This window comes from Lissotriton vulgaris, chromosome 5 (genome assembly GCF_964263255.1).
Source record: "Lissotriton vulgaris chromosome 5, aLisVul1.2, whole genome shotgun sequence".
Classification (NCBI taxonomy): Eukaryota; Metazoa; Chordata; class Amphibia; order Caudata; family Salamandridae; genus Lissotriton; species Lissotriton vulgaris.
This window is the reverse complement of record NC_141693.1, coordinates 1,035,669,808-1,035,693,986: the sequence shown is the minus strand read 5'-3', so window position 1 is coordinate 1,035,693,986 and position 24,179 is coordinate 1,035,669,808. Positions and strand designations below refer to the sequence as shown.

At 48.2% G+C, this 24,179-nt stretch overlaps 1 protein-coding gene across 2 annotated transcripts in view; it reads left to right on the top strand.

Annotated features, from left to right (window-relative positions):
* Positions 1–24,179, top strand: part of BTRC (beta-transducin repeat containing E3 ubiquitin protein ligase) — a 1,268,207-nt gene that overhangs the window by 925,180 nt on the left and 318,848 nt on the right. For both annotated transcript variants that reach the window (XM_086922668.1, XM_086922669.1), the window contains one exon: positions 18,924–19,061. In XM_086922668.1, coding sequence (XP_086778794.1) covers positions 18,924–19,061 — 138 coding nt within the window. The remainder of the gene's footprint in view (positions 1–18,923; positions 19,062–24,179) is intronic.

Genomic DNA, 24,179 nt, shown 5'->3' with positions numbered 1-24,179 from the left:
TGCCATAACATACCGAAGTCGTGTACAACTCCGAACGCATAACGGGAATCAGTGTATATGTTGACATTTCTGTTCTTGGCTAGAATACAGGCTCGGGTCAGAGCAATAAGCTCTGCTGCTTGAGCGGACAGTGTGTCAATACGATGTGTTTCTTTAACTTCAGTTTCAGTGGTCACTGCATACGCGGCCACTAATTCTCCTGTGTTTGTTCTCATACATGAACCATCCACGTAAAGTGTCAGGTCTGGATTTGTCATTGGAACATCTGTTAAGTCTCGTCGGGGCTTTGTTACTGCATTAATGATCTCTATGCAATCATGCGGGGCTGGATCTGTCATAATTGTAGGTAACAGTGTTGCGGGGTTCAGAATGCTGCAGCGTCTGATCTCTATGTGTGGCTGGAATAGCGTTAATTCGTAACCTGTCAGTCGTGCTATAGTCAAGTGTTGAGTCTGAGTTCTATTTAAAAGAACCTCTACAGAGTGTGGAACTTGTACTGTTAACTGATGGCCTAAAACAATTGAATCGCTCTGTCTTATTGCTAACGCTGTTGCTGCTACTGACTTTAAGCACGCAGGGAGTGCCTGGGCTACTGAGTCCAATGTACTAGAAAATTAAGCGCAAGGCTTATGTGAACCTGCTTGGTCTTGAGTGAGGACAGACAATGCTGTACCATCACGTTCTGTAACAAAAAGTGTAAACGGTTTGCTGTAACATGGTGTCGCTAAAACTGGTGCTTGACATAATGCTTTCTTTAATTCCTCAAAGGCTTGTGTATGTTCCTGAGTCCAAGGGAGGGCAGTCGAAGTTGCTGCCTCCTGCGTCGTTAACTGGATGAGTGGTTTAGCTAGAAATGCATATTGAGGAATCCATTGTCTGCAGTACGAGGTGAGGCCTATAAAGGCCCGCACTTCCTTTTGTGTCTGGGGTTGTGGCATATTTACAATTAACTGAATGCGATCGTGAGTGAGCCGTCTCCCCACTTTGGACAGCAAGTGACCCAAGTACACAACTTGCTGAACACAGAATTGTAGCTTCGAAGGAGACACCTTGTGTCCCTTGCCTGCCAGAAAATGTAAAACTGTCAGTGATGCTTGTTCACATTCGGGCTCACTTCGTGCGGTGATCAGCAGATCATCGACGTATTGCAGTAAAGCGGTGTTAACTGGCATTTGAATACAATCTAGTTGTCTTTTCAGTGCTTGACTACAGATGCTGGGGCTTTCTGTGAATCCTTGAGGTGCGCGGGACAATTTGAAGCTTCGTCCATTTAAACTGAATCCGAAGAGATATTGGCTCTCTGGATCAATAGGTACACTGAAGAAAGCGTTCTTGAGATCAATTACAGTAAAGAACGTTGCTTCTGAATCAATAGCAGTCAATAGGGAGGAGATATCGGGGACCACAGGGTACTGTGGTACAATACATTTATTCAGTTCTCGAAGATCAATCACCAGCCGATATACTGGCGGTGCATTGGGGTCGGTACGTTTAAGAATTGGAATGATAGGTGAATTACAGATATTGGAGTCAGTCTCTACGACCACTCCTTGGGCTATGAGCTCTTCAATGATTTCCAGTAAAGCCACTACAGCATCGGGTGGTAACTTGTATTGTCTGATTCGTGGTAGTACAACTCCTGTCTTGAGTGTAACACGGTATGGTGTGATATGCATACAACCTACATCAGTTGGGCCTTTTGCCCACAGGTGATCTGGTACATTTAGCAATCTGACATCGAATTCTCGCAACACATAATGACCCTTGAAATCCCGTAGAAAGAGTCTAACTCCCTCCGGGGAACAGCAGATTATAGCTCCTAGAGCCTTCAATGTTTTAATTCCTAACAGATTTTTTGGTCATGATTTCGTAAGTAACAAGTCTGTAACTCGTGATAATGGACCCACAGCCAAGGGTACTGGTTCTGATACTTCATTTACAATGGGCTGTCCTGAAAAACCAAGGGAAACATTCTGTGAGCCTGAGAGGGGTGCCCCTGGGACTTCATTATGACTGATTGTGGTGCGGCTTGCCCCTGTGTCAATTAAAAACTTTCTGTCTATTCCCAGTACTTGACTGTGTACATAAGGACCTTCTTGATCTACAGGAATTTCAATAAGAGGCAAGCCAAATTCCCTCTCTAGGCTGTTTCATGTAAATCGTTGATACTCAGGGTAAGCAGATTGGGCATACTGGTACATCTGTTGAGAAACTTGTTGAGTCGTGGCAGTGGGCTGTGGTACCGCTACTGTCTGTGCTGTATGAGATGAGGCATGCATAGGCTGTGTATTCTGCATGGGCTGTACAGTCCGTGAAGTCTGTTGCTGAACCTGATCTTGTCTAGGTGGATGCGGTCTCTCTTTAGTTTTACCTGTTGCTATGTTATGTTTCAGAACTGGACATTCATGTACGTAGTGACCCGGCTGTTTGCAATAGTTGCATGTCCCTTTAACGGGACCTGCGACGTGACCTGTCTGGTTCGTACCCTTTCTGTTTCCGTCGGTATGGACCGACTGGGCTACCAACATTTTCATTTTCGTGTCTTTCATACGTTTCTGTTCTTGATCCTGTTCTTCTCTAATTCTATTCAGATGGTATTGTAACATTTGTAACATCTGGGATGGCGTATTTGCTTGCCATGTACTCTCAACCTTGTATACACGGTTCTTGACTGCTAACAGGGAATTCCCAACTAACTTTGATACAAAAAGATGCGGGTACGATTCGCTACTTGGTTTAAGACCACTATTAATAATAAAACATTTCTCGAATCTTGAATAAAAGTCACTAGTATCTTCGTCGGGCTTCTGTTTACATGCTGAGATTGCATCCCAGTCTTCTTTTCTAGTTGCCAATAATCTTGGCAGAACCTGTACTATTAAACCTGGTAATGCTTTAGTTTTGTCCCCAAGGCCTACCCCTGGGACACGTTTATTCTCTTCGTCTTCTATTTCTGCCCGCACAATCTTTTTCTCTCCCACCTCCCATTCCTTTTCCTTTAGTTTCTCGTAGATGCCCGTGGGCAGCAGTACCTTTAACATTTTCATGATATCATCATATGTGTAATCCCCCATCAGTAACATGTCTTTAAGCTCTCTGTGAAAACCTGCAGGGTCTTTATCATGGCTCGGGACTAGTTTCTTCATTTCTAACAGTTCTAACTTGGTCAGTGGCGTGTGTACGTATACACGTTTCAAGAGATTGTCCGCACCCATAACTGGGTGTACTTCTCGTAAGGGGTTCTGACTTTCAATGCCACCCAGGCATTGCATGTGATACGTTTTCCTTTCTGGGGGCGGAGCGGGAACATATTCAGAGCTTATGAAAGTGTTATATCTATGTCGTTGTTCTAGAATTATTTGTATTAACTTGGTACTTAGACCTCTCCATCTATCCATGAGTAGTGCTTCTAATGTTTCGTGTAAGGGACCTGGATCAGAATGTTGGTTTCTGTATTTCGTGAGGAGGTGCTGAATCATGTATACACCTGCTAGTTTCTGTTCGTCTGGGGAGAGGTTCAGAAATGTCTGCGCTAATGTATCATCATTATACATATCCGGATTTTCAGCCCACAATATGGCTGACCGGGCTAATTCTTGTTCATCCATCGAATTGAGTATGTGGTACCCCACTCGGTCTCGGAGTCTTTTATCAGTCTCCTGGAACTGATGTTCAGAAGAATTCGGGTTTGTTAAGGCAGAGAGGAAAACTCTCTTGCTTTCCGGACGGATACCTTTCCTAAGGTAAGTTCCCTTACCTACATACGCTATAGTATCTGTAGTCTTTTCTGGTTCTTCAAGTTCTTCTTCCTCCTCGGAGGAAGCCTTTTCTTTCTCTTTTTGGTGTATATCTATTACTGCCTTTCTAATTTTCTTGTACATACTGGCTATGCAAGTTCCCCTATCGTGTTTTCCTTCAGATATATTTTGACCCCACTTGTTTAGTGCATCTAATTCACTCTGATCTGTCCCAGGCCTGTCTCGTTCTCTTATTAGGCAGTTTATGAAAAAACGTAGTATCTGTGCTTGAACGTCAACTTTCTGTTTCTCCATGGCCTCCTGAATACTGTCAGGGTCTTTCCCTGTCTGAACAAACTCATATATTCTATCTAGGCGCTCCTTCATTCCTACATAGCATAGCAGGAAATCAGTAGCAGATCTTAACCGTAGTGATGCCATCATCATTATATTGTCTTTACCGGGTACTGGATCATATCTGCAAACTGAAAGGTTTTCCTTGAATACATCAAGGCTGGGAGACTTGAACGTAAAAGGACTCCGCAAGTCCCTGAGCTGTAACCTGCGTGTCAATGGCGGGGTGTGTAGACCCCCGGTCGCACCCCCTGAGGCGGAAGCTTGGGCATCATCTCTCGGCGGAGTCTGTATCTGAACTTGAATTTGTCTTTTAGTAGGATCAGGTAGAAGTGGTTTCGGTAGATCAACTTTGAGTGCGGGAAGTGGTGGAGGTGGAGGAACAGGAGCTTTCTGTTGTGGTACTGGCGGGGTTTGATCTTGGGGCGGGTTACCGCCCCCGTCCCTGTCGTTAGGCAGGGCGCGGACGGGCAGATTGGTGTAAGCGGGTGCCACATCCTCTAGATAGGAATTCAGGAATATGTCTTTAGTAGTCTTGCGCATTACTTTAGTTGGAACTAATGGTGGCGGTAGATTATTCGGTATTTCAGAAATGGCCTCAGGCGAACCCTCAGCCGCGAGATACATACCGTTCACGAGGTAATGTCGTGCGCGGTCTACTTGCTCTGTTTTTACTCGGATCCCCTCGGTAACTAACTCGTTTTCTTGGGCCTTTTCTGATTCTTTAAGTCTGTCTTCTCTACGTAGTGCTTTTTCAGCACGCCTATGCGATTCCTTACGCCAAAACTCTATGGCGTCTTTCTGAGATTGTCTGGCTTTCTTTTTCCATAGTAATTCCTCCACTTTCATGATGCACTCAGCATCCCATGTTCCGTTCTCAGGCCATCTGTGTCTTTCGTCTAGGTGCTTAGTATAGTCGGCCCATAACTCTAGATATAATATGGCATCTATGCCATGCTTGTGGTACATGAAGTTTCCTGGAGTGTCCCTAGGGGGGATAGGAATTGCTTCCTCTAGTATCCCTTTCCTAGTTCCTATCTGCTTTAATTTGTCGAAAAACGGCATCTTGTTTACTAAATACTGAATGCTCAATCCTTACTACTTAATACCGAATACAGCTAGCTATACAAGAACACAATAAGGCACATTTAAAAACGGTCACATTCATACCACGACATTAATCACATAAAAAGACATTTTGAAACATATATGACTACCCCCTATACTGGATGTACTGCTAAACAGTACAGATACACTGGTAAACAGTGCAGAACTTCAGAATACTAGATATACTGCTAAACAGTACAGATACACTGTCTAAAAACAGTGCAGACCGGACTTGTGTACCCAAACCCCTCTAGATACGTCCCAGCAATGGTACTCACCGGGAAGCACGGAAACAGAAGGCCTCGGAAAACTCGACTGGACTGGACTCGACTCGGCTCGACTTCGGAAAACTTCGGAAAACTTCGGAAAACTTCGGAACAATGGTGGGCCTCTTGACACCTCGGACCTTGCTTCTTTCGGCTAGGCTCTGGTCGGGATCCTCCGCACTCCTCACCGCCTCGTCTGGGTACTGATCGCAGTCTTCGTCACCTCCGTGGGCCAGAGGGAGATGCAGGAAATCCTGCCGGTACGCGTAGTTTCCGTCTAACTGATGGCAGGGGAAAGAGCTTGCAACGCACCAACCGGCGCGTGAGGTGGGGGAGGGGTCCCTATTCGGGCGCCAAAATGATGTAAATATATAATTTACCGTCTTAATTTCTATGCAGGTAAGTACTTAATCAATAATAACTCAGATCGGAAAGAAAAAAACCAGAGTCCGTGGTGTTAGAGTTCTTAGGGGTTTTATTCCTTAAAAAGGAATGGTCAAGACCAGAATATCATGTTCTTCTCACCGCAGGGGTGGAAGAAGGGATAGAGCGCTACATTTTATTGACAGTACATAGCTTATATACTTAATTCATGTCATAGAAAACAGTACAGTAGGCGTAACAGCTGAGAGAAGACAAGATAACAGTATCCACGTGTTACTAGTACGTAATCAGAAGGCGTGGACTAGGCGTGAACTGGAGGTGTGTGCTAGAAACGTCACAGGTAGGTGTCACTAGGGGGTGGCACCAAACAGAAATGTTGCAATGTCAGCAGAAATCGGAAACTTGGATGCGCGCGCAGCTGCATGACGTGTGATGGACGTGAAACTGGAGGGTGCAGGGGACTTGACATTTACACTGACGGAAAGAGACAGAAGTCTGGCATGTCAGATCAACTTGTACTTCTATCATATCTGATATCTGATGTTTGGGAACCATATTATCTGGACAGAAAGGTCTCTGGGGCAGAAGCTAATCTATACTGACTGTGAGTGCGTGTATAAGCGCCTAAGCGTCTGCATGAGAAGCGTGGGGGCATGGGGCCTTCCATGGGAGCATGGTAACAGAGGCTGTGAATTACTTGCACGGAGACAGGTCGGCCCTTTGGCCCTGTAGCTGAGAGGGATGTTTACTGAAGCTAGTAGGCAGGAATGTATTTTCGAGGAGCGGAACAGATAACTCGAAGGTTATAGTCAGTCTTGGCAGGCAGCAGGCTGAGCTGAGCGCGGTGGGCCGCGCTGGAAGTAAGTCAGAGTTCACGGGTACAGAGGCAGCCTGGGCTGAGGCTTTCAGAGTCAGAAGCCAGAAAAGAGGCTCGATGGCAGAAATTCAGGGCCTACTTTGCCAGAGCTGAAAAACATGTAAGGTACACTACAAAAAGACGTTGGCATAGCATACTTAGGAACGGACTATTTAATCCATTCAGGGTGGATCTGAAAGAGGACATGTTAACGTTGGACGCAAATGTATTTGCGTCTTCATAGCTGACAGAGGAGGGAAGTTACATGCACTTTAAGCTGGTACATGGAGACGGTGGGGTACGCGCTAGGGAACACAACTTGACCATAAAATTTATATTTCCTCAGTCCCGGTACAAAACCGGACTGCCCCGGAGCAACCACCTCCGGCGCGATCAAGGACAGTCGGGCGGCCAGGACTTTGGCGGAAAGTTTAGCGTCGACATTTAAGAGCGATATCGGTCTGTATGAACTGCAGACACCAGGGGGTTTACCCGGCTTCAGTATAGTAACCAGGAGGGCTTCCCTCATTGTGCCGGGCATGCTACCTTCCTCGCATACCTCGTCAAACAGGGACAGAAGGTGTGGGATAAGTTTGTCCTTGAAGGCCTTATAGAGGCCGACGGTCAGGCCATCGATCCCTGGAGCGCTGTGTGCTCTCATGGTAGCCAGGGCTTCCGAGAGCTCGTCCGCCTGTATAGGCGACCTGAGAAACTCCCTATCCGACTGCGCTGTGAATGGTAGTTGAATATGCTCTAGGTAATCGTCCATATCTGCCTCCAAATTGTGCGTCTTGGTAGTGTACAGGTCAGAGTAGTAGTCCCGAAAGGTAAAGAGAATGTCCTCATTGGACGTGACCGTGTCCCCTCCCGAAGTCTCCAATTCCGTTAGTCTGGGGGTTCGCTTATCTTCTCGTAAGATCCTGGCTAGCAGCGAGCTCGGGCGCTCACTCTCGCCATATGTTCTCGCCGAGGCGTATTTACCCATATATATAACAGACCTCCCTGTCCGCTTCTTCGTTGAATTCCGAGATTAGGGATCTCAGCTCGTCCGCCACCGCGGGGTCCGAATCAGTCAAAAGTTTCAACTCTAAATCCGCTAGTTGAGACTCCAACGTCCGGAGTCGCTGACGTATAGCCTTAAGCACACTCGAGTGTTTGGACATGGCTACTCCACGAATGAAGACCTTGAATGCCTCCCAGACCGTGTGAAAGTTGTCCACTGAGCCCACGTTCTTCTCAAAGAAAAGGTCTATCTTCTCCGCTAGTTCCCCTCTAAAGGTGTCATCCAAAAGGGCATATGGCGGGAAGCGACAGGTGAATGGGGGGGATCCTGCGATTCAGCGTCGCAAGGACCAGTAGTATTGGCGAGTGGTCCGACAGCGTACGCGGGAGCACAGTGCATTCTGCGATTTGGCTAGTGATGGAATGAGAGGCCAACCAGTAATCAATTCTAGTATGAATGTCATGGAAAGAGGAGTAGTGTGTAAACCCACCCCTGCTCGCATTCCTACTTCTCCACACATCCACTAGATCTAATGTCAGCAACTCTGCTTGCAGGGTTACCGCCGCCGCAGCCGGTCTGCGCGCGGGGCCTGAAGAGCTATCCAGCCCTGGGTCTAGCACTAGGTTAAAATCACCCCCCCAGAGCATGTGCGCTGTAGCGTAGGTCCTGCAGCCGAGTGCCAATTGGGAGTAGAAGTCAGGGGAATCGTAGTTCGGGCCATATATATTCACTACAATGAGATCATGCCCTGTACCCTCACATCTCGAAATTAAATAACGGCCCTTGGGATCCGCCTGAAGTAGTCTTAAAGTCAATTTAGAGCGCTGGTTCACCCATGTTAAGACACCCCTAGAATGTGTAGTGTAGCCCGCCACTGTGGAATTCCCCAATAGGTCCCTGTGCTGTAGCATTTTGCTGGGGAGCGGTAAATGGGTTTCCTGAATAAGTGCAATATCTATATGATGTCTCCGGAGATAATGGAGTACTTTCCTTAGCTTCCTGTGGTCATTGAGACCCCTAACATTCCAGGTCAACACCCTTAAGTAATCGGGAGGATTATCCAAGTTCGTCACCCGGGCACTAGCCATCGGGGCCAGCTGTGATCAAATAATAGTACAAAGCCACCATGACACCAACATTACACAAGCCATCCAGAGGGTACAACGCACATTCCAAAAAAGGTCCCTTTCCTCCCCCACCTCCCGCCCCGCCCCTCCCCCCCAGAAACAGCAACTTTCCAAGCATCCCCCTCCACCCCCCCACCCACAGCAGACCCACCCCAACCCGGTCCGGCAGTGTTCTACCCACCCCACTCCCCAGAGCACCCATCCCAACTGAAGTCCACCAACAAACCAATACGCTGAACGCGCGGGGGTCTAGGTAGCCAAATGTCATAGTCCCAACCTAAGTCTCAGAACTCATGTCAGCCTTACTACCCACTCCCGCCATGCACAAGAACCCTAATTAGCGCGACATTCTGCAGATTAACAATAGCCATTGTCACATCGCCCCCGTGCGGGACCCGCCCATGACCATGACCGGCAAATTGTCCCAAGTCCAGTTCCTGCACCCCTTGATGGCCAGGGAGAAGTCCCATGCAGTATGTCTCTGCTGGTATCAGGATTGGCGTCGCGTGGAACGCGAAGCCAGGGCAGCCCCCCAGCCCGCCTCCCCTCCCCCCTACACCACTTATCTGTGCAGCTTGTAGTCCTCGGAAAGAGCATCATGCGTTTCTTCACCCCACCTGGAGTCGGCCTCAACCAGAATAGTCCGTGAGTCCGCTTGCCATCCACTCAGCGAGTCGCGGGGTGCCCCAAACAAGAGAGACTCAGTCCTGATCGTCCAGGCGGCTGTCACCCTCGCCGTTCTCATGGTTCCTGTCCGAGCTCTCTTTCGCTTCCCTTGACCATCTCTTCATAGCTTGTTGCAGCGCTTTGGGATCCATGAAGATATGAGAGTGGCCTCCTTTGTTGACGCGTAATTTGGCCGGATATAATAGCGCATAGTCCAAACCCATCTCCCTCAGACGTTTCTTGTGGGGTATATACTGCTTCCGCTCCTCCTGTACCTTAGCTGTAAAGTCTGGGTACAGGGATATAGCCGACCCCTCATACTGCAGGCTCTGTTTCGTACGCGCCAGGCGAAGAGCAGTGTCTCTGTCCCTGTAGTTGAGAAGTTTCGCTATGACAGGGTGCGGAGGCGCGCCCGGCTGCGGTTTGGGCGCCAACGATCTATGCGCTCTCTCCACTGTAAACATATTTGAGAATACACCGTCTCCCAGGAATTTCACTAGAAGCTGTTCCACAAAGCGCTCCATAGGGCCTGTCGCCGTAGATTCTGGAAGGCCCGTGATGCGCAGGTTACAGCGCCGAGAACGCGCCTCCAAATCCTCCGTTTTGTCTTGTAATGTCCGCATCATCCGTTCCATCTTTTTCTGCGCTGTGTCCAGTTCAGTTTGCGCCTCCTCCACCTCCGTCATTATGCGTTCGGCCATATCATGCCTCTCAGCATGCTTGTCCAGCCTCTCCGCCATGCGATCCATTCTGTAGGACATTGCGTCGATCTTGGACCCCAGGGCCGATATGCTGGTCTGGATGCCCTGCTCCATGGAGAGAAGCATAGTTTTCAGGTCTGAGTCTACGCTCAGAGCTTCCACCGTTTGCTCCGCCGAGGCGCCCTCCGTAGCCGGGCTCTTTTGCAAGAGACGCTTCTGCGAGAAGGGGAGCTTGCTCTGGGTCCTGTCCCCTTTCCCCATTATGCCACCACTCGCTTCCAGGGATCACTCAAGAACGCCCTACTTCTCGCACCACCCCCGACCGGGGATCCGCAGGACAGCGGGCCGTCGATATCAGGGCGTTGGCCGCCGGAGAAAGGCTCCAACCAGGCCCACCTCTGGCTGGCGAGTCGGAAGGCTTGAGGTCTCCGTCTGTCAGGAGGCCGTACACCTGGGATTCAGTAGCTTCTTTCTCCCCCTGGGGTGATTGCAGGAGTCTCCTCGGGGTCGCCCCGCTCCTCCAGCCCAGCAGGCGCCGTGGATAGAAAGGGTGCGAAGATGATGCGAGTGAGTCCTGCAGGGCAGCAGCACCCAAGCTCTCACACCCCTCAATGTGGGTCTGTAGTAAGCCCCCGGGTCCGATGAAATCCGGCACTCCTCTGTGTGACCCCCGGAGGGGGGCCGCAGTATCTACTTGCCCCGCATCAATGTCTTCGAAGGGGGGGGGGCAATTCCCCCGGGTCTCGCCCCGCTGTGTAGAGCCTCATGGGGGGTGGGCGCCAATTCCAGGTGCTCCCGCGGCAAAGTCTGCACCCTCGGGAGGGGCCGTTGAACCGGTACTGCCCTACCTCCTTACCCCGTATCAGTGTCCACGAAAGGGGGGGGGGGGCAGTTCCTCCGGGTCTTGCCCCCCTGCCTCGTGGGGGTGGCGTCAACTCCAGGCGCCCGCGGCAAAGTCTGCACCCTCGTGAGGGGGAGGGGCCGCTGGACCGGCACCTGCACTGTGGCTACAGCCGTACGTCGTTGCACGTCGCTCGGGTGCTGCCCAAATCGAGTCCGTGGTCTCGCGGCCCTGCCTCAGCGAGGCGCCGCACTCTCCCGTTGTGCCTCGATCCCGTACTCCCGACCCTGACGGGTCGTCCGCTCGCTGCACACACCCCGGGTAGATCGCGGGGGCCGAGGCCAGTCTTCGGACGTCGCGCTAAAAGGATAGAAAAAGGATTTTTAGGTTTGTGCACGGCGGAGCTGCGGGACTAAGCGGCCATTACGCTTGCCGGCTAGCTCCGCCCCCCCAGAGGGCTATTCTTATCTCTGATTTCTGTGGCTAGGAGCAATCGTTTGCGCCTGCAGTCTTTCGTATACCACTACTAGGGTCCTTTGGAAGACAAACTAGACTTGCTGCTCTTGTTAGGGGCTTGGAAATATGCGCTCAGTTGTTCCACTGTGCCAGAATGTTGAGTAAGTACATCTGCCAGTCCCCGTGAGTCGGAGGCTGCAGCCTGAAGCTCTAAAATGCTCAAGGCCAGTACTTACCGTATACTAGCAATTTTAGATTCTTGCAGTGCAACCCTACGCCATTTTAGGTACCTATTGCAATTGGTAGGAACAATCTCTCTACTGATGGTTAATGTTGGGGTCATCTCAAGCTGGTAAGGAGCATTTCACAGAGACTTCATAGTTACGCAAAGGGGCTTGTGTTCGCTGTCGGTAGTAGTGCCCACTTTCATATATACCAAATCTCCCCAGAGCCTTACATCTAGTAAAATGTAATCAATGTGTGATGGGCAGCTAGCTCTATTATAGGTGTTTGCACCCTGGCTGTCCGATGGAGTTCTTCCGTTAGCTGCCCTCAAACTCTGTGGTGAGGGCGTTAAGTTGGAGTGCTAACTGTGTCCATCGTTTGACAGGGGGTAGATTTAGTGGGGGGACAGCCCATTTGTTGTCATCATCCTCAACCCCCAGCTGATCCTCTGTATCCAGGGGCTCAAAGGTGCAGTTGAAATCTCCTGCCACCACGACTCTAGAATGGGGCAAGCCGCTAGCTAAACTTTATTCCAGTACTGTGATGATAGGTGAAGGGCTACTCCCTTTATTCCCCTTATATAGACGTTAAACAGATCAAACATGCCCCCCCAGACCCCCTAATGCTAAGACTCCGAATATCTGGACTAGAGCTTGGTTGTAAAGTAATTCAACAGCCCAGGGCGATGTTCACCCAGATGATCAATCTCCCTGATGGACGCCTTCTCCCCACAGTTGTTGCTGGGAAGTGAAAACAAGCATAACCTAATTTATACAGGTTGCCTAACTCCAGGTCTCTTGGAAGATGCATATGTCAAATCCCTCAATTAGTTCATTCCAGTGCTGATTGACAATTTGTTGCTTAGCCCAGCCACGTTCCACGATAATATCTTCAGCTGTTGATATGAAGCTGAGCCAGGTACAGTGTTTCTACTTGGAATGTGTTGGCTGGGCAAAGCTAGGGCATGCGGTAATACCTGAAGATCTAAGAGTGTAAAATATGCTACACCCCGCACCCTATAGGTGTTAATAGAGGAGCTACTTTGTCACATTTCCCCCGAGATCTATCTTCCATTACATCAGATGCAATGCGTGGGACCGGGATGTTGTGGGGACTGGCCTTAAAATTTAAGGGGATGGTGTAGGGTCCAGAGTGCACTTGGCACTCAGTATGTAGTCAGTCGAAAGCCTCCAACGAAGTGCATCCAGCTGATCGAATAGATGGTTGCATGGCGTGTTGTGTACTCTGGTTGGCGGATGGAAATTGCCTAAACTGTATAGAAGAGGTTTCAGGGGAACAGATATGAAATTCCATCGCAAGAAGGTTTTCAGCCAGATCGACGCTATTCATGGTAAGTTCGATGCGATCTAATGGTTGGGCTGGAAGCATGCATCTCCAAGCCCTGGTAACGTTGTCCCGTATCACTGAGTGGCAGCCCCTAACATGGTGTATACAATGGATAGCTTTGTTGGTCAGAGAGTCTTCATTCTTGAAGCGACTCTTTGAACCAAGCTTGGGGACATTAAGATTTTCCGGGCATGGGGCAAATGAGAGGTGTCTAAATGGTTCAGCTGGTGTTGGGCATTCTGTGAAGGACGCTGTGCCAGTGGTGAGGTGGTGGATCTAGTGCGGTTTGCAGTGTTCTGAGTGGCTACTTTGCTATTGGACTCATTATGCAAAACACACAAGGTGATGGACGGAATGTTGCACATTGGCAAAACATTCACCCCCAGTCACAGATCTGGGTTTAATCCATTGTTATTTTGCTCACCACGCCACCCCAGTTTACACATGGCAATATGTAAATCAGTATTGACCCTGTGCCTCATGGGAACAGTCCAGCCGGAAACTGCCAAGCCATGTCTTACCTGGACCGGAATCAAGCATCCTAGGACCGGTTTTTGGCTATCAGCCGTCATCAGCTAGGATAGCTTGACTACAGTGGCGTAGTGAGCACGGGACCCACGTCTGGGCATATCCTTCCCACATAGGGCGAACAGCAAAACACACAAGGGGATGGATGGAATGTTGCACATTGGCAAAACATTCACCTCCAGTCACAGATCTGGGTTTAATCCATCATTATTTTGCTCACCACGCCACCCCAGTTCAGACATGGCCATATGCAAATCAGTCTTGACCCTTTGCCTCATGGGAACAGTCCAGCCCGAACTGCCAAGCCATGTCTTCCCTGGACCGGAATCAAGCATCCTAGGACCGGTTTCTGGCTATCAGCCGTCATCAGCCAGGATAGCTTGACTCCAGTGGCGTAGTGAGCACGGGACCCACGTCTGGGCATACCCTTCCCACATAGGGCGAACAGCAAAACACACAAGGTGATGGACGGAATGTTGCACCTTGGCAAAACATTCACCCCAGTCACAGATCTGGGTTTAATCCATCATTATTTTGCTCACCACGTCACCCCAGTTCAGGCATGGCCATATACAAATCCATGCCATGCCACTGGGATCAAGCTATCCTGGCTGATGAGGGCTAAAAACCCGAAACCGGTCCTAGGATACTTGTTTCCAGTCCAGGGAGGACCTGGCTTGGCAGTTCGGGTTGGACTGTTCCCATGGGGCACAGGGTCAAGACTGATTTGCATATGGCTGGGTTCAAACTGGAATGGCATGGTGAGTAAAAAAAACAATGGATTTCGGCCCTGATCTCTGTACTGGGGTGAATGTATGACATTGTTCTGCAATCTGCCCATCAATTGTTCTTTTTGCATTTGTCACCCCGAGTGGGATGGGTATGCTCAGACGTGAGTCCTGTGCTCTCCATGCCACTGGAATCAAGCTATCCTAGCTGATGAGGGCTGAAAGCCCAAAACCGGCCCTAGGATGCTTGTTTCCAGTCCAGGGAGGACCTAGCTTGGCAGTTCGGGCTAGACTGTTCCCATGGTGCACAGGGTCAAGATTGATTTGCATATGACTGGGTTCAAACTGGAATGGCATGGTGAGCAAAAAAACAATGGATTTAGGCCCAGATCTCTGTACTGGGGCGAATATATGACATTGTTCTGCATTCTGTCCATCAACAGTTATTTTTGCATTTGTCAACCTGAGTGGGACGGGTATGCTCAGACGTACGTGAGTCCTGTGCTCTCCATGCCAATGGAATCAAGCTATTCTGGCTGATGGGGGCTGAAAGCCCGAAACCGGTCCTAGGATGTTTGTTTCCAGTCCAGTGAGGACCTGGCTTGGCAGTTCGGGCTGGACTGTTCCCATGGGGTACAGGGTCAAGACTGATTTGCATATGGCTGGGTTCAGACTAGAATGGCATGGTGAGCAAAAAACTGATGGATTTAGACCCAGATCTCTGTACTGGGGTGAATGTTTGACATTGTTCTGCATTATGTCCATCAATTGTTGTTTTTGCATAGGAATCATTATGGGCATTATTTTTAGATTATTTGGACGCTTAGCTGTGGGATTGAATGAGGCTTACTGATAGGTTGATGCAACAGAACGGTGCAAAATGGGACCATGGCCTATGGTACCCCTATCAGGAGTCACTGCCTCATGCATCGCGTGAGATTGTGGGTGATGTTCTGTCAAGAGGTTGGCACACTGCAAGCAAGGTGGATCCTTATGTATTATCAGTTTAACCAGAGTGGTGAGGCCTTTGATCATGGATCTCATGGTTCCTATCTTGTTGGAATGGTGTTTAGCGGGATGGGCTGATGGATTTAGAAGGGGATTGACCGGGAGCGTGGTGCATAGTTGTTTTAACCTTTAAGATGCCTTTGCACTCACTAATAAGGGTGCCTATTCGATCTATGACGCAGTTGCTTCCTGCATGTTTAGGTGCCTTACTTGCCTTTTTCACCTTATAAGCCCGTCCATTGCCACCACTGCCTCCTCCAATTCCCTCCATTGTTTTCCTCTTCCCCATATTTTTAACCCGTAAAGAGTTTTGACTTTTAACAAAAACATTGACAATAAACAACCAAATAGCTAATGCTCGGATCGCTGTCTATGGTCAAAAGCAATCTCCGAGCTGCAAGTGTTGGTTTGCAGTCCCAAGATAATTCCCCCTAATGGGATTTCCGCTGGCCTCTACGTGGGGCCCACACATGCAGAAATAAAGAAGTCAGCACCGTACTTCAAAGAACAGGTGTCCGTCCGCAACACAATCCGAGGACCTGAGGAGAGAGGGGTGGCCCTGCCCTGCCTCTTCAAGGCGATGATGGGCCCACCCTTTGCCCGCGCAGGTCCCGCGCCACGGGGGTAGAGGCAGCACTATAAGCGTAATGTAGGTGCCTCCCCTTTGTTGGCGGCGGCAGCCGGAAAAGCAAGTTGAGCCCTAGGACTTGTGGTCCCACCAGGATGTTCGCGGGCAGCGGGAAGTGGAGCAGCCTGGGTCTGGAGTCCCATCAGGCTGTGCAGTACAAAACAATGGAGCCTCCAACAGAACGGGCAGAAAAGCGTCCTATGTAGGGTAATTTTTTATGTGTATGTCTGGTTTCTTTTTTCTCCCATCCTGAAAACTTTTCTTCTTACTCCTTTACCAGCTTTATTTTTCTCACTTTATCTTTCAGATTTTGACCCGTCCTCATTTTCTTTTCCATCTTTTGACCAGTTCTTCGTCAGTGCCCACTCCTTTATCTCCCTAGACAGTACCTGATTTTTCTCGTACCTTTGTCGTCTCCAATAGGCAATACTTGTCTGTCATGTTAGGAAAACCCGAAATCACTTGTGTGCGTTATTTTCTTCAGCTTCTGCCCTTTTGTATGTCTCCACGTTCACTGCCTTCACCCCTATTGACTTTGATGGTAAATTACTTACAGTGCTAAGGTGATAGCAATCGCAGCTTCTGGCAATAAAAAGTGGCGGTGCAGCGGGGGGGGAATTAATATATATTTTTTAAACGTACCTTACGCTGCTGGCCACCCCACACCTTGGTACTCCTCTGCTTCCTGCTCCCAGCAGTCCCTGGGACAAAATCAGAGACTCCCCATCCAATCCTTGCACTGCTCTCATGCTGCATGAGAGCAGCGCTGGGATTCGCCTGCGCGGGCTGGTTTACCATTCACTCAGGCACAGAGAGTCTGCTGTTTCTCCATCTGGCTGTGGAATACAGTTGGGTTGGAGAAACCTAAATGAGCATGTCTGTTGGCCTAAGACGGCCGGCCAAACTGAATGCCCACTTATAAGTGCACACCACTCCACTTCCCCATGGCCCGGCCCCACCCCGCCCTGCACACGCTTGCCTCAGCCACTAGCTGGAGAAAAGAAAAATAGTAAAATAGAATTTTATTTCTCAGCTGCTGGCTCTGAGCCAGTGGGAGACGCTCCTCCGGCATTGCTCACTCTGGCGACACATTCTAGCCAACACCAGCACTTGCCCTACTACCGGTGGAGCTGACACTACTCGCAGCACGCTGTACCCTTGACGCTAACTGTCTCTTTGAACACCCTATCAACCAAAGTCACCTATTTCCTCTCCCCAACATTCCTGGACTGCGCCACCTGCCAAAAGCACCCCGGGTGTGTGAACGCCCTTCAAGCTGCCACCCCTAGGAGACCATTCTAATCCAAGGTGACTTCTTGATTTTTAAGGGGCTGGAGATGACAGTGAATGCATGAGCTGGACAAAGCTGTGAATAATAACTCAAGGCACTGATTAATGGTTGTATGACGATCCATCAGACACTCGCATCGCATGCCCTTACATCGCAATTATCACACCGCATGTGCCCTTACATCGTGACTAATCACATCGCATGCCTTTACGTCGCATTGGTATAGGCATGCATGTGAATTACCGTAACATCGCAGACAGACACCCCGCATGGTATTACATAGCAATTTACACCCGACCTCAAACCGAAAGCCTAAAATAGCCCCTATACTGAAAGTAGCCCTAAGCCCTAATGCACGCAACGTACCCGACCCTAAATCCTTAACCTTAAGCCTTGTACCGTACAATACGGCACACTAACCCTTCACTAACCCCTAAGCTCTAAACAGTAATAGAAGAGTACACTCCAACCTCAACCCTAAAGCCTAAAACAGCCCCTATACTGAAAGTAGCCCTAAGCCCCAATGCAACCCGAAAACAGCACCCATTCTCTAAGTAGCCCTAGTAACCCTAACGCCACCACAAAACAGCACCCATTTCCTAAGCAGCCCTAGTAGCCCTAACCCCAAAACAGCAGTCCTAGTAGCCCTAACCCCAAAACATCACCCATTTCCTAAGCAGCCCTAGTAGCCCTAGCACCTCCTTACCTGTTTCGCCGTTGTTCCCGCGTTGTCTGCCTCTCGTCTGTGTTCCGTTGTGAATGCATGCGTTCTAAATGCGCATGCGACGTAATGGCGTGCACAGACAACGCACGCGACGTACAGTCGCGTGCGCTGTAGGTGCACGCGATGTAAACGCATGCGCTGTAATGCATTGGCTGAGCTGGTTGTTTCCCCCGATTAATAAATCAGCACACAGAGTCTACTTATGCTTACCACGAAAATGAAGCTTATAAAAACTACCTTTGGATCTCTTTTTTTATTTGTTTTGCACACTGTAGCAGATGGGGAAGGTTTGGAATTTTTCCCGTTTTAATCCTTGCGATGCGTTGAGCTGAGTAAATGTAAATGTATTTATATAGCGCAAACTACCCACATCGCAGGCATCTAAGCGCTTGCTTAGGGAACCCGTCCTGGTATTCCCCTGTGAGATAACCCCGGCAGGGTATCCACAAGGTGAAAGCCAGGCATCCCGCCGCGAGGGGCCGTTGTGGAGATTAAGCAAGCTATTGCCCAGAGTCGCAGAGTGTGAACCCGTGAGTCGAGTAGGCACCGGAGCGAGAATTATCGAGTCCGTGGAATTATTGAGCCCAAGCCCCGTCGAGGTGGGGAATTGAACCCTGGTCCAGGGCCGATCTCAGCTTCCGGGTCTGCCGCCTCTAACCCCTGAGCCACACTTCTCCACTACACTACAAGCACATTAGGAAAACAAGTGAGTATTAATTAACTGAGCCGCACATTCTAAAGCAGAGGCCTGTCAGACCTCAACACTATTTTTAAATAATGTTCACTACCACAAAGTTAAAAAAAACGCGGAGTGCGCGCTACAAATAAGGGCATGAGAGAGTTACAAGTGATGTTTCTTGCAACATCTTCAAGACGCTTTAAAAAATACCTACCTGCTTCACTAATGGCCGGTATTCACTTGTTTATTTCTTCCTCCTATTTGCAGACAATAGAAGCTAACTGGAGGTGTGGAAGGCACAGCTTACAGCGCATTCATTGTAGGAGTGAAACCAGCAAAGGCGTGTATTGCTTACAGTATGACGATCAGAAGATAGTCAGCGGCCTAAGGGACAACACAATCAAGGTAAGCTGCTTGGGGGACAAGATGAAACAAGCTAGATTTCCAAGTTGACCCTTATCCGTGTGAAACATTGAAGGTATTTTGTTGTGATAAAGGCACTGACATCTTCTTCAAAACATATCAGATCATATTGTTGTCAAATACAGAAACAATTATTAAATATAAGAATATAAAAAAGTATCACAGAATTGAAAAAAAAGATTTTGTATTGATTACTTACTGTAGCACTGCATTTTTTGTGATTGCTCCAACCATTGCCATGTAGCACTGCGTATTGTCACAGATGGACTGGACTGTTCCCATGAGGCACAGGGTCAGACTGATTTGCATATGGCCATGTCTGAACTGGAGTGGCGGAGTGAGCTAAAGAATGATGATGGAATAAACCCAGATCAGTTGACTGGGGTGAGTGCTTGCAATGTTCAAAACTCCGTCCATCATCCCATTTGGTTTTGGTTTGTTCGCCCTAAGTTGGCAGGGTATGCCCAGACGTGGGACCTTGCTCACTTTGCCACTTGATTCAAGCTAACCTGGCTGATGATGGCTGATTAGCCAGACACCGGTCCCAGGATGCTTGTTTCCGGTCAAGGGAAGACAAGGCTTGGCAGTTCGGGCTGGACTGTTCCCATGAGGCACAGGGTTTGTTTGATTGATTTGCATATGGCCATGTCTGAACTGGGGTGGCGGAGTGAGCTAAAGAATGATGATGGATTAAACCCAGATCAGTTGACTGGGGGTGAGTGCTTGCAATGTTCAACACTCCGTCCATCATCTCCTTTGGTTTTGTAATGTCACAGATGGCCAGCTACAGTGTTGACGGAAAACAAAACCACTCTCTAGCATTATGTAACTAACGGACGTGTTGTGGCCATTACTTTTTTACACCTTAAAGATTCAAAAGTGGGCTATACAGCTTCTTGCTTGACGATTCTGTACCATGGATATTCATTTTTGAAAATAAGACATCTAAAGCAAAGGTGGAATTTGTTCTCCTTTCTTTTGATGTATCATGACTTTTCAGTGACCCACTAGTCTCTTGTGCCTTCTTTTGGCACACATGTATGATGAAAGATTATGTAGGGATCGTTGGGACTGGAAACCTTAGGTGCCCAGAGCACATACAGAGGCCTAAGAGTTGGGCTGGTTTGCATCCGTTCGAGTGAAGTCACTCCCATGCCCTCTATTTGACTGTATGTATTCATTCTACCTTCTCACTCTGCACATTGTAATTCTTATGTCATAAACCGATTTTGGTGTGGGCAGCCTGTGAAGTGGACACCATACATATGGCCGGGATGCCTGTCACCCCCTCCCAACACAATCCCCAAGGATGGGAAGACGGACACAGTTCTGAACTTTTGGAAGGCGGGAGGGAGTTACCCTCCCGGCCGTACTTATTAAAATATGAAACAAAATTAAAACATTAAAATAAAAGTTTCATATCATGTACAATTTTCATTTATTACATTACGATGAAGACACGTTCATTGGCTAACCTTAACAAATCTCTAGTACAAAGGTTTTCCTAGCCGAGTCTAACATCCTGCAAATGCATACTTTCTAAATTAAAATTGTACATCCTAGCATTACGGGCCAACGGCAAGGTCGCAACCGGTGTCAGATCCCTACTACCAGAACTCCCCCCTCACGGTGTGAGGGCGGGCGCGCAGAGGACTGTACCTCTGTGCCAACTCCAATTTCCCTTGTCTTTGCGGGGGCCCCCTATTTACTCGACGCCATCTTAATGGTCGTCCGAGGACTCGTGTGAGGTGTCTAGAAGGTAGCGTCGACCCCCCTCCCACCCCACACTGTTTACCACATCCGCCGTCGCGGATATCCGGGCCCCGGGAAATTCATAGGAGGGGCATCTAGCCGCCTCCTCCCCTGGAAGGGGCCTATGACCGCCTTCCCTTCGGCGACCCCATACTTAGTGGGTGCCGCCTCCCCGTGTGAGGGGGCCAATGGCCGCCTGCCCCCGGGCGCTCCCATCCGTAATGGGTGGCGCCCCCCCTCTAGGGACCTTGAAATTACTGCTCACCGATCATGACCTTACCGCCCGACCAAAAAATAAATACGACATTTGTTTACCTACTAAGAAAGAAAATTAACCATACATTGACATCTTTATCCTATTACTTATGTATTCAAACACATCCTTCAACTAGACTGTTATACTCCGCTCCACTAAGGAAAAAAATGTTATGAAGCAAATCATTTTTTCATTGCAGTACCAACATTGACATTTTATTAACCACTAAACCAGGAGAAAAAGGAAATTATCAAAGCAAATCAGTTTATTGCAGTACTAACGTTGCCATAAGGGGCTGGTGGGTGGGTCAAAATTGCTCCTTGTTCCGTCGAGGGCTCACGTGCAACGAGAGGGTGCAGCTTCCAAGCACAGGAACAAGAGGATGCTTCTTCGGATTGCTGCTCCTTTTATTCCTCTTCGGGAGGGCGTGTACCCTCCTCCGATACGCCTACGGGGCGTGGCCAGCAGTGTAGGTGTCTAGGACAACCCTTCTTGGGCGGGAAAAGGCGCGCCCCGGCTACGCCGCTTCGGGCATACCAGCCGAGACACGCCCCCCGCCCAAAATGGCTTCCCGGGGGGATCCGGGCACCCTACCATACGTTCGGGGGGACCGAGTGGTCGCCCCTTTCTATTCTCCTAGAAGCAGCCTCTCCATCCAGCATGAACTCCCATGCCACCCGCAATGCCCAAGCATAGATTGATCACATGCAAGACCAGCTGTTCTTACTTTAGACTACCTCATTTTATACTTACAATGTGATTTTCTCTCAGTAATGCTCAAGCCACCTATGGTTTATATAAGATGAAGAATCCTACTGCTAAGGAGCATCCTACAGCTTCTTTAAATCTAAATTCTTCACCAGTGAGACCTTAGGTCTGGAAACTAAGCAACCCTTCATCCCTCTTTGCCACACTTTGTGAGTTAATAGGCTTTTCACAGTCTCTGGTGTATGTTAATATTTAGTTAAAGAAGCAGAAGGGTTGTGTCTTGATTTTCTAAATTTTAACAGACTCTGCAAATATTAATTTCCTCAGTATTAAATACTCCATATTAACGTCTCAGCACTATTAAATCCTAACCCCAGCTATTCTTACTGTCTCCTTGAAGTGTGGTTGCCATATCTATAATGAGCAATGCTTGCTATAATTCTGGAAGATTATTCACAGGGATCTACCAAGACCAAGCCTAGTAGAACCTTCAGTATGCAATTTTCATAAACCATTTTTTCCCACTTTTTAGGTGCAACAAAAACACACATCTTAGATATCATGTTCCCATAATTACCAATATAGCAAAAGGCCTGGCCGGACCAACATGAACTTATATTCTTTTTTTTGGTGAATATTTTTTTATTTTTGTTTGATAATGTGATACATTGAACAAAACCAGAAAGAAGGAACTTGTATTCTTGATGAAGGCAACAAAGCAACACTTCATTTTGGATACCCCAAATTCCTCTCCATTCCAGACAAAGCCCAAATGTTGTTTGAAGACTGTTTCATGTGCCAGCATACCAGGTGAATCTTCTTGGGATGGAGGAATATGATTGACACTTTAACAAAGCAGAGAAGTAGATTTATAACCTTCCCCCGGAGTGTACTCCCTATGTAGTTGTTTTAACCAATGTTCCGCCCCAAGATATGCAATCAGCTCAGACCACTGAGGAATCGCATTAAAAACAGAACCGTGTCGTGGTTGAACCGGAATTGCGGTTTCCCTACAAAATTTGCCCTTGATATTATAACTACTAGAAGGGCAAATTGGATTGGGTCCTCCGTAAAGACGTGCAAAGGGGACTGTATAATTGTTAACTTCAGACACCCACAACATGTGGTCACAGTTCTGTTAAGGGCAGCCTCTTTGACGCATGATGCCAACAGTATTTGTGTGCGTCCTCTTGGGTTTTTTTATAACCATCTTACCAGAGTGCCCCCACATAGTGCGAGAATGAGGCCTTATACTCCTGCTATGGCTCAGACGCCGGTTTCATTTCAGGGACCCAGTGGAGAGAACTATTTTAACTATGGGCTTAACATTCCCATACACAACAGATTCGATGTACTCTCTGGTTTAGAGCTGTGCGATTGACGAGAGGATGGTAAGGTAACAGGGGAAGAGTCTCCCCCTGGCTTGGTTCCCCTGGTACCGGATCACCCTACTTTGATTCATCTGGCTACCCACTGTAACCCCGTAACTATGTGTAATGCTGAGGGGGAAACGTTTAAGATGATAAGCTGGAACGTCGCTTGCCTGCGTTCCAAGAGAGAGGACTCCAACTGGTTAAATTTTGTTAAACAACATAACATTGTGGCTCTCCAAGAAACTTGGGACAAAGACCGTGACTTTTGGATGGATGGTTTTACCTCGTATTTTGTTCCCGCATTAAGTTCGTCAGCCGGGAGAGGTAGAGGGGGACTTGTGTTATTGGTCTCTGTGAATGTAAGGGGGAAAGTTAACAGGGTAGATCGTGCTTCCAATAATTTTCTTATCTTGGAACTTAAACTCACAAATGACACTAAATTAATTCTAGTGAACTGCTATAACTCGCAGCAAGGTGATTCCCCAAATGAACACTTGGTGTGGTTGTCAGATTTTTTAAACACTTATTCTGCAAAGCAAACCACTTTCTGCCAATATATATTCTTGGGTGATTTTAATGTGCACTTATCTAGTCAGAATTGTCTATTGATTGATAACGATGGGCCAGACTTCACATCCCCGCAACATTTTGAGCATACTAATAAGGGGGCAGCACTGGAGAAACTCTTGTCTAACAATGATTTGTTTGAAGGTTTTTTGACAAAAGTTCCCGTGTTGCCACATGCATAGGTAGGGATTGTGAAACAATAATTGACTACATATTTCTCTCTTCAGGACTCTTAAAATAAGTTGTTTCCTATAATGCTATACCTTCTACTTTTAGTGACCACAATCTAGTGGTAATTGAATTGGTAAATGGTTTTTCTCTCTTAAATAAAACCGCTCCGTCATTGGTTGTAGTGGAAGTCAAAGTAAAAGATCAGGGTAGGAGGTTAAATTGGAGTAAGGTTGTGCCAGAGGAGTTCTTTAATATCATTACTGCTAAGGCTGC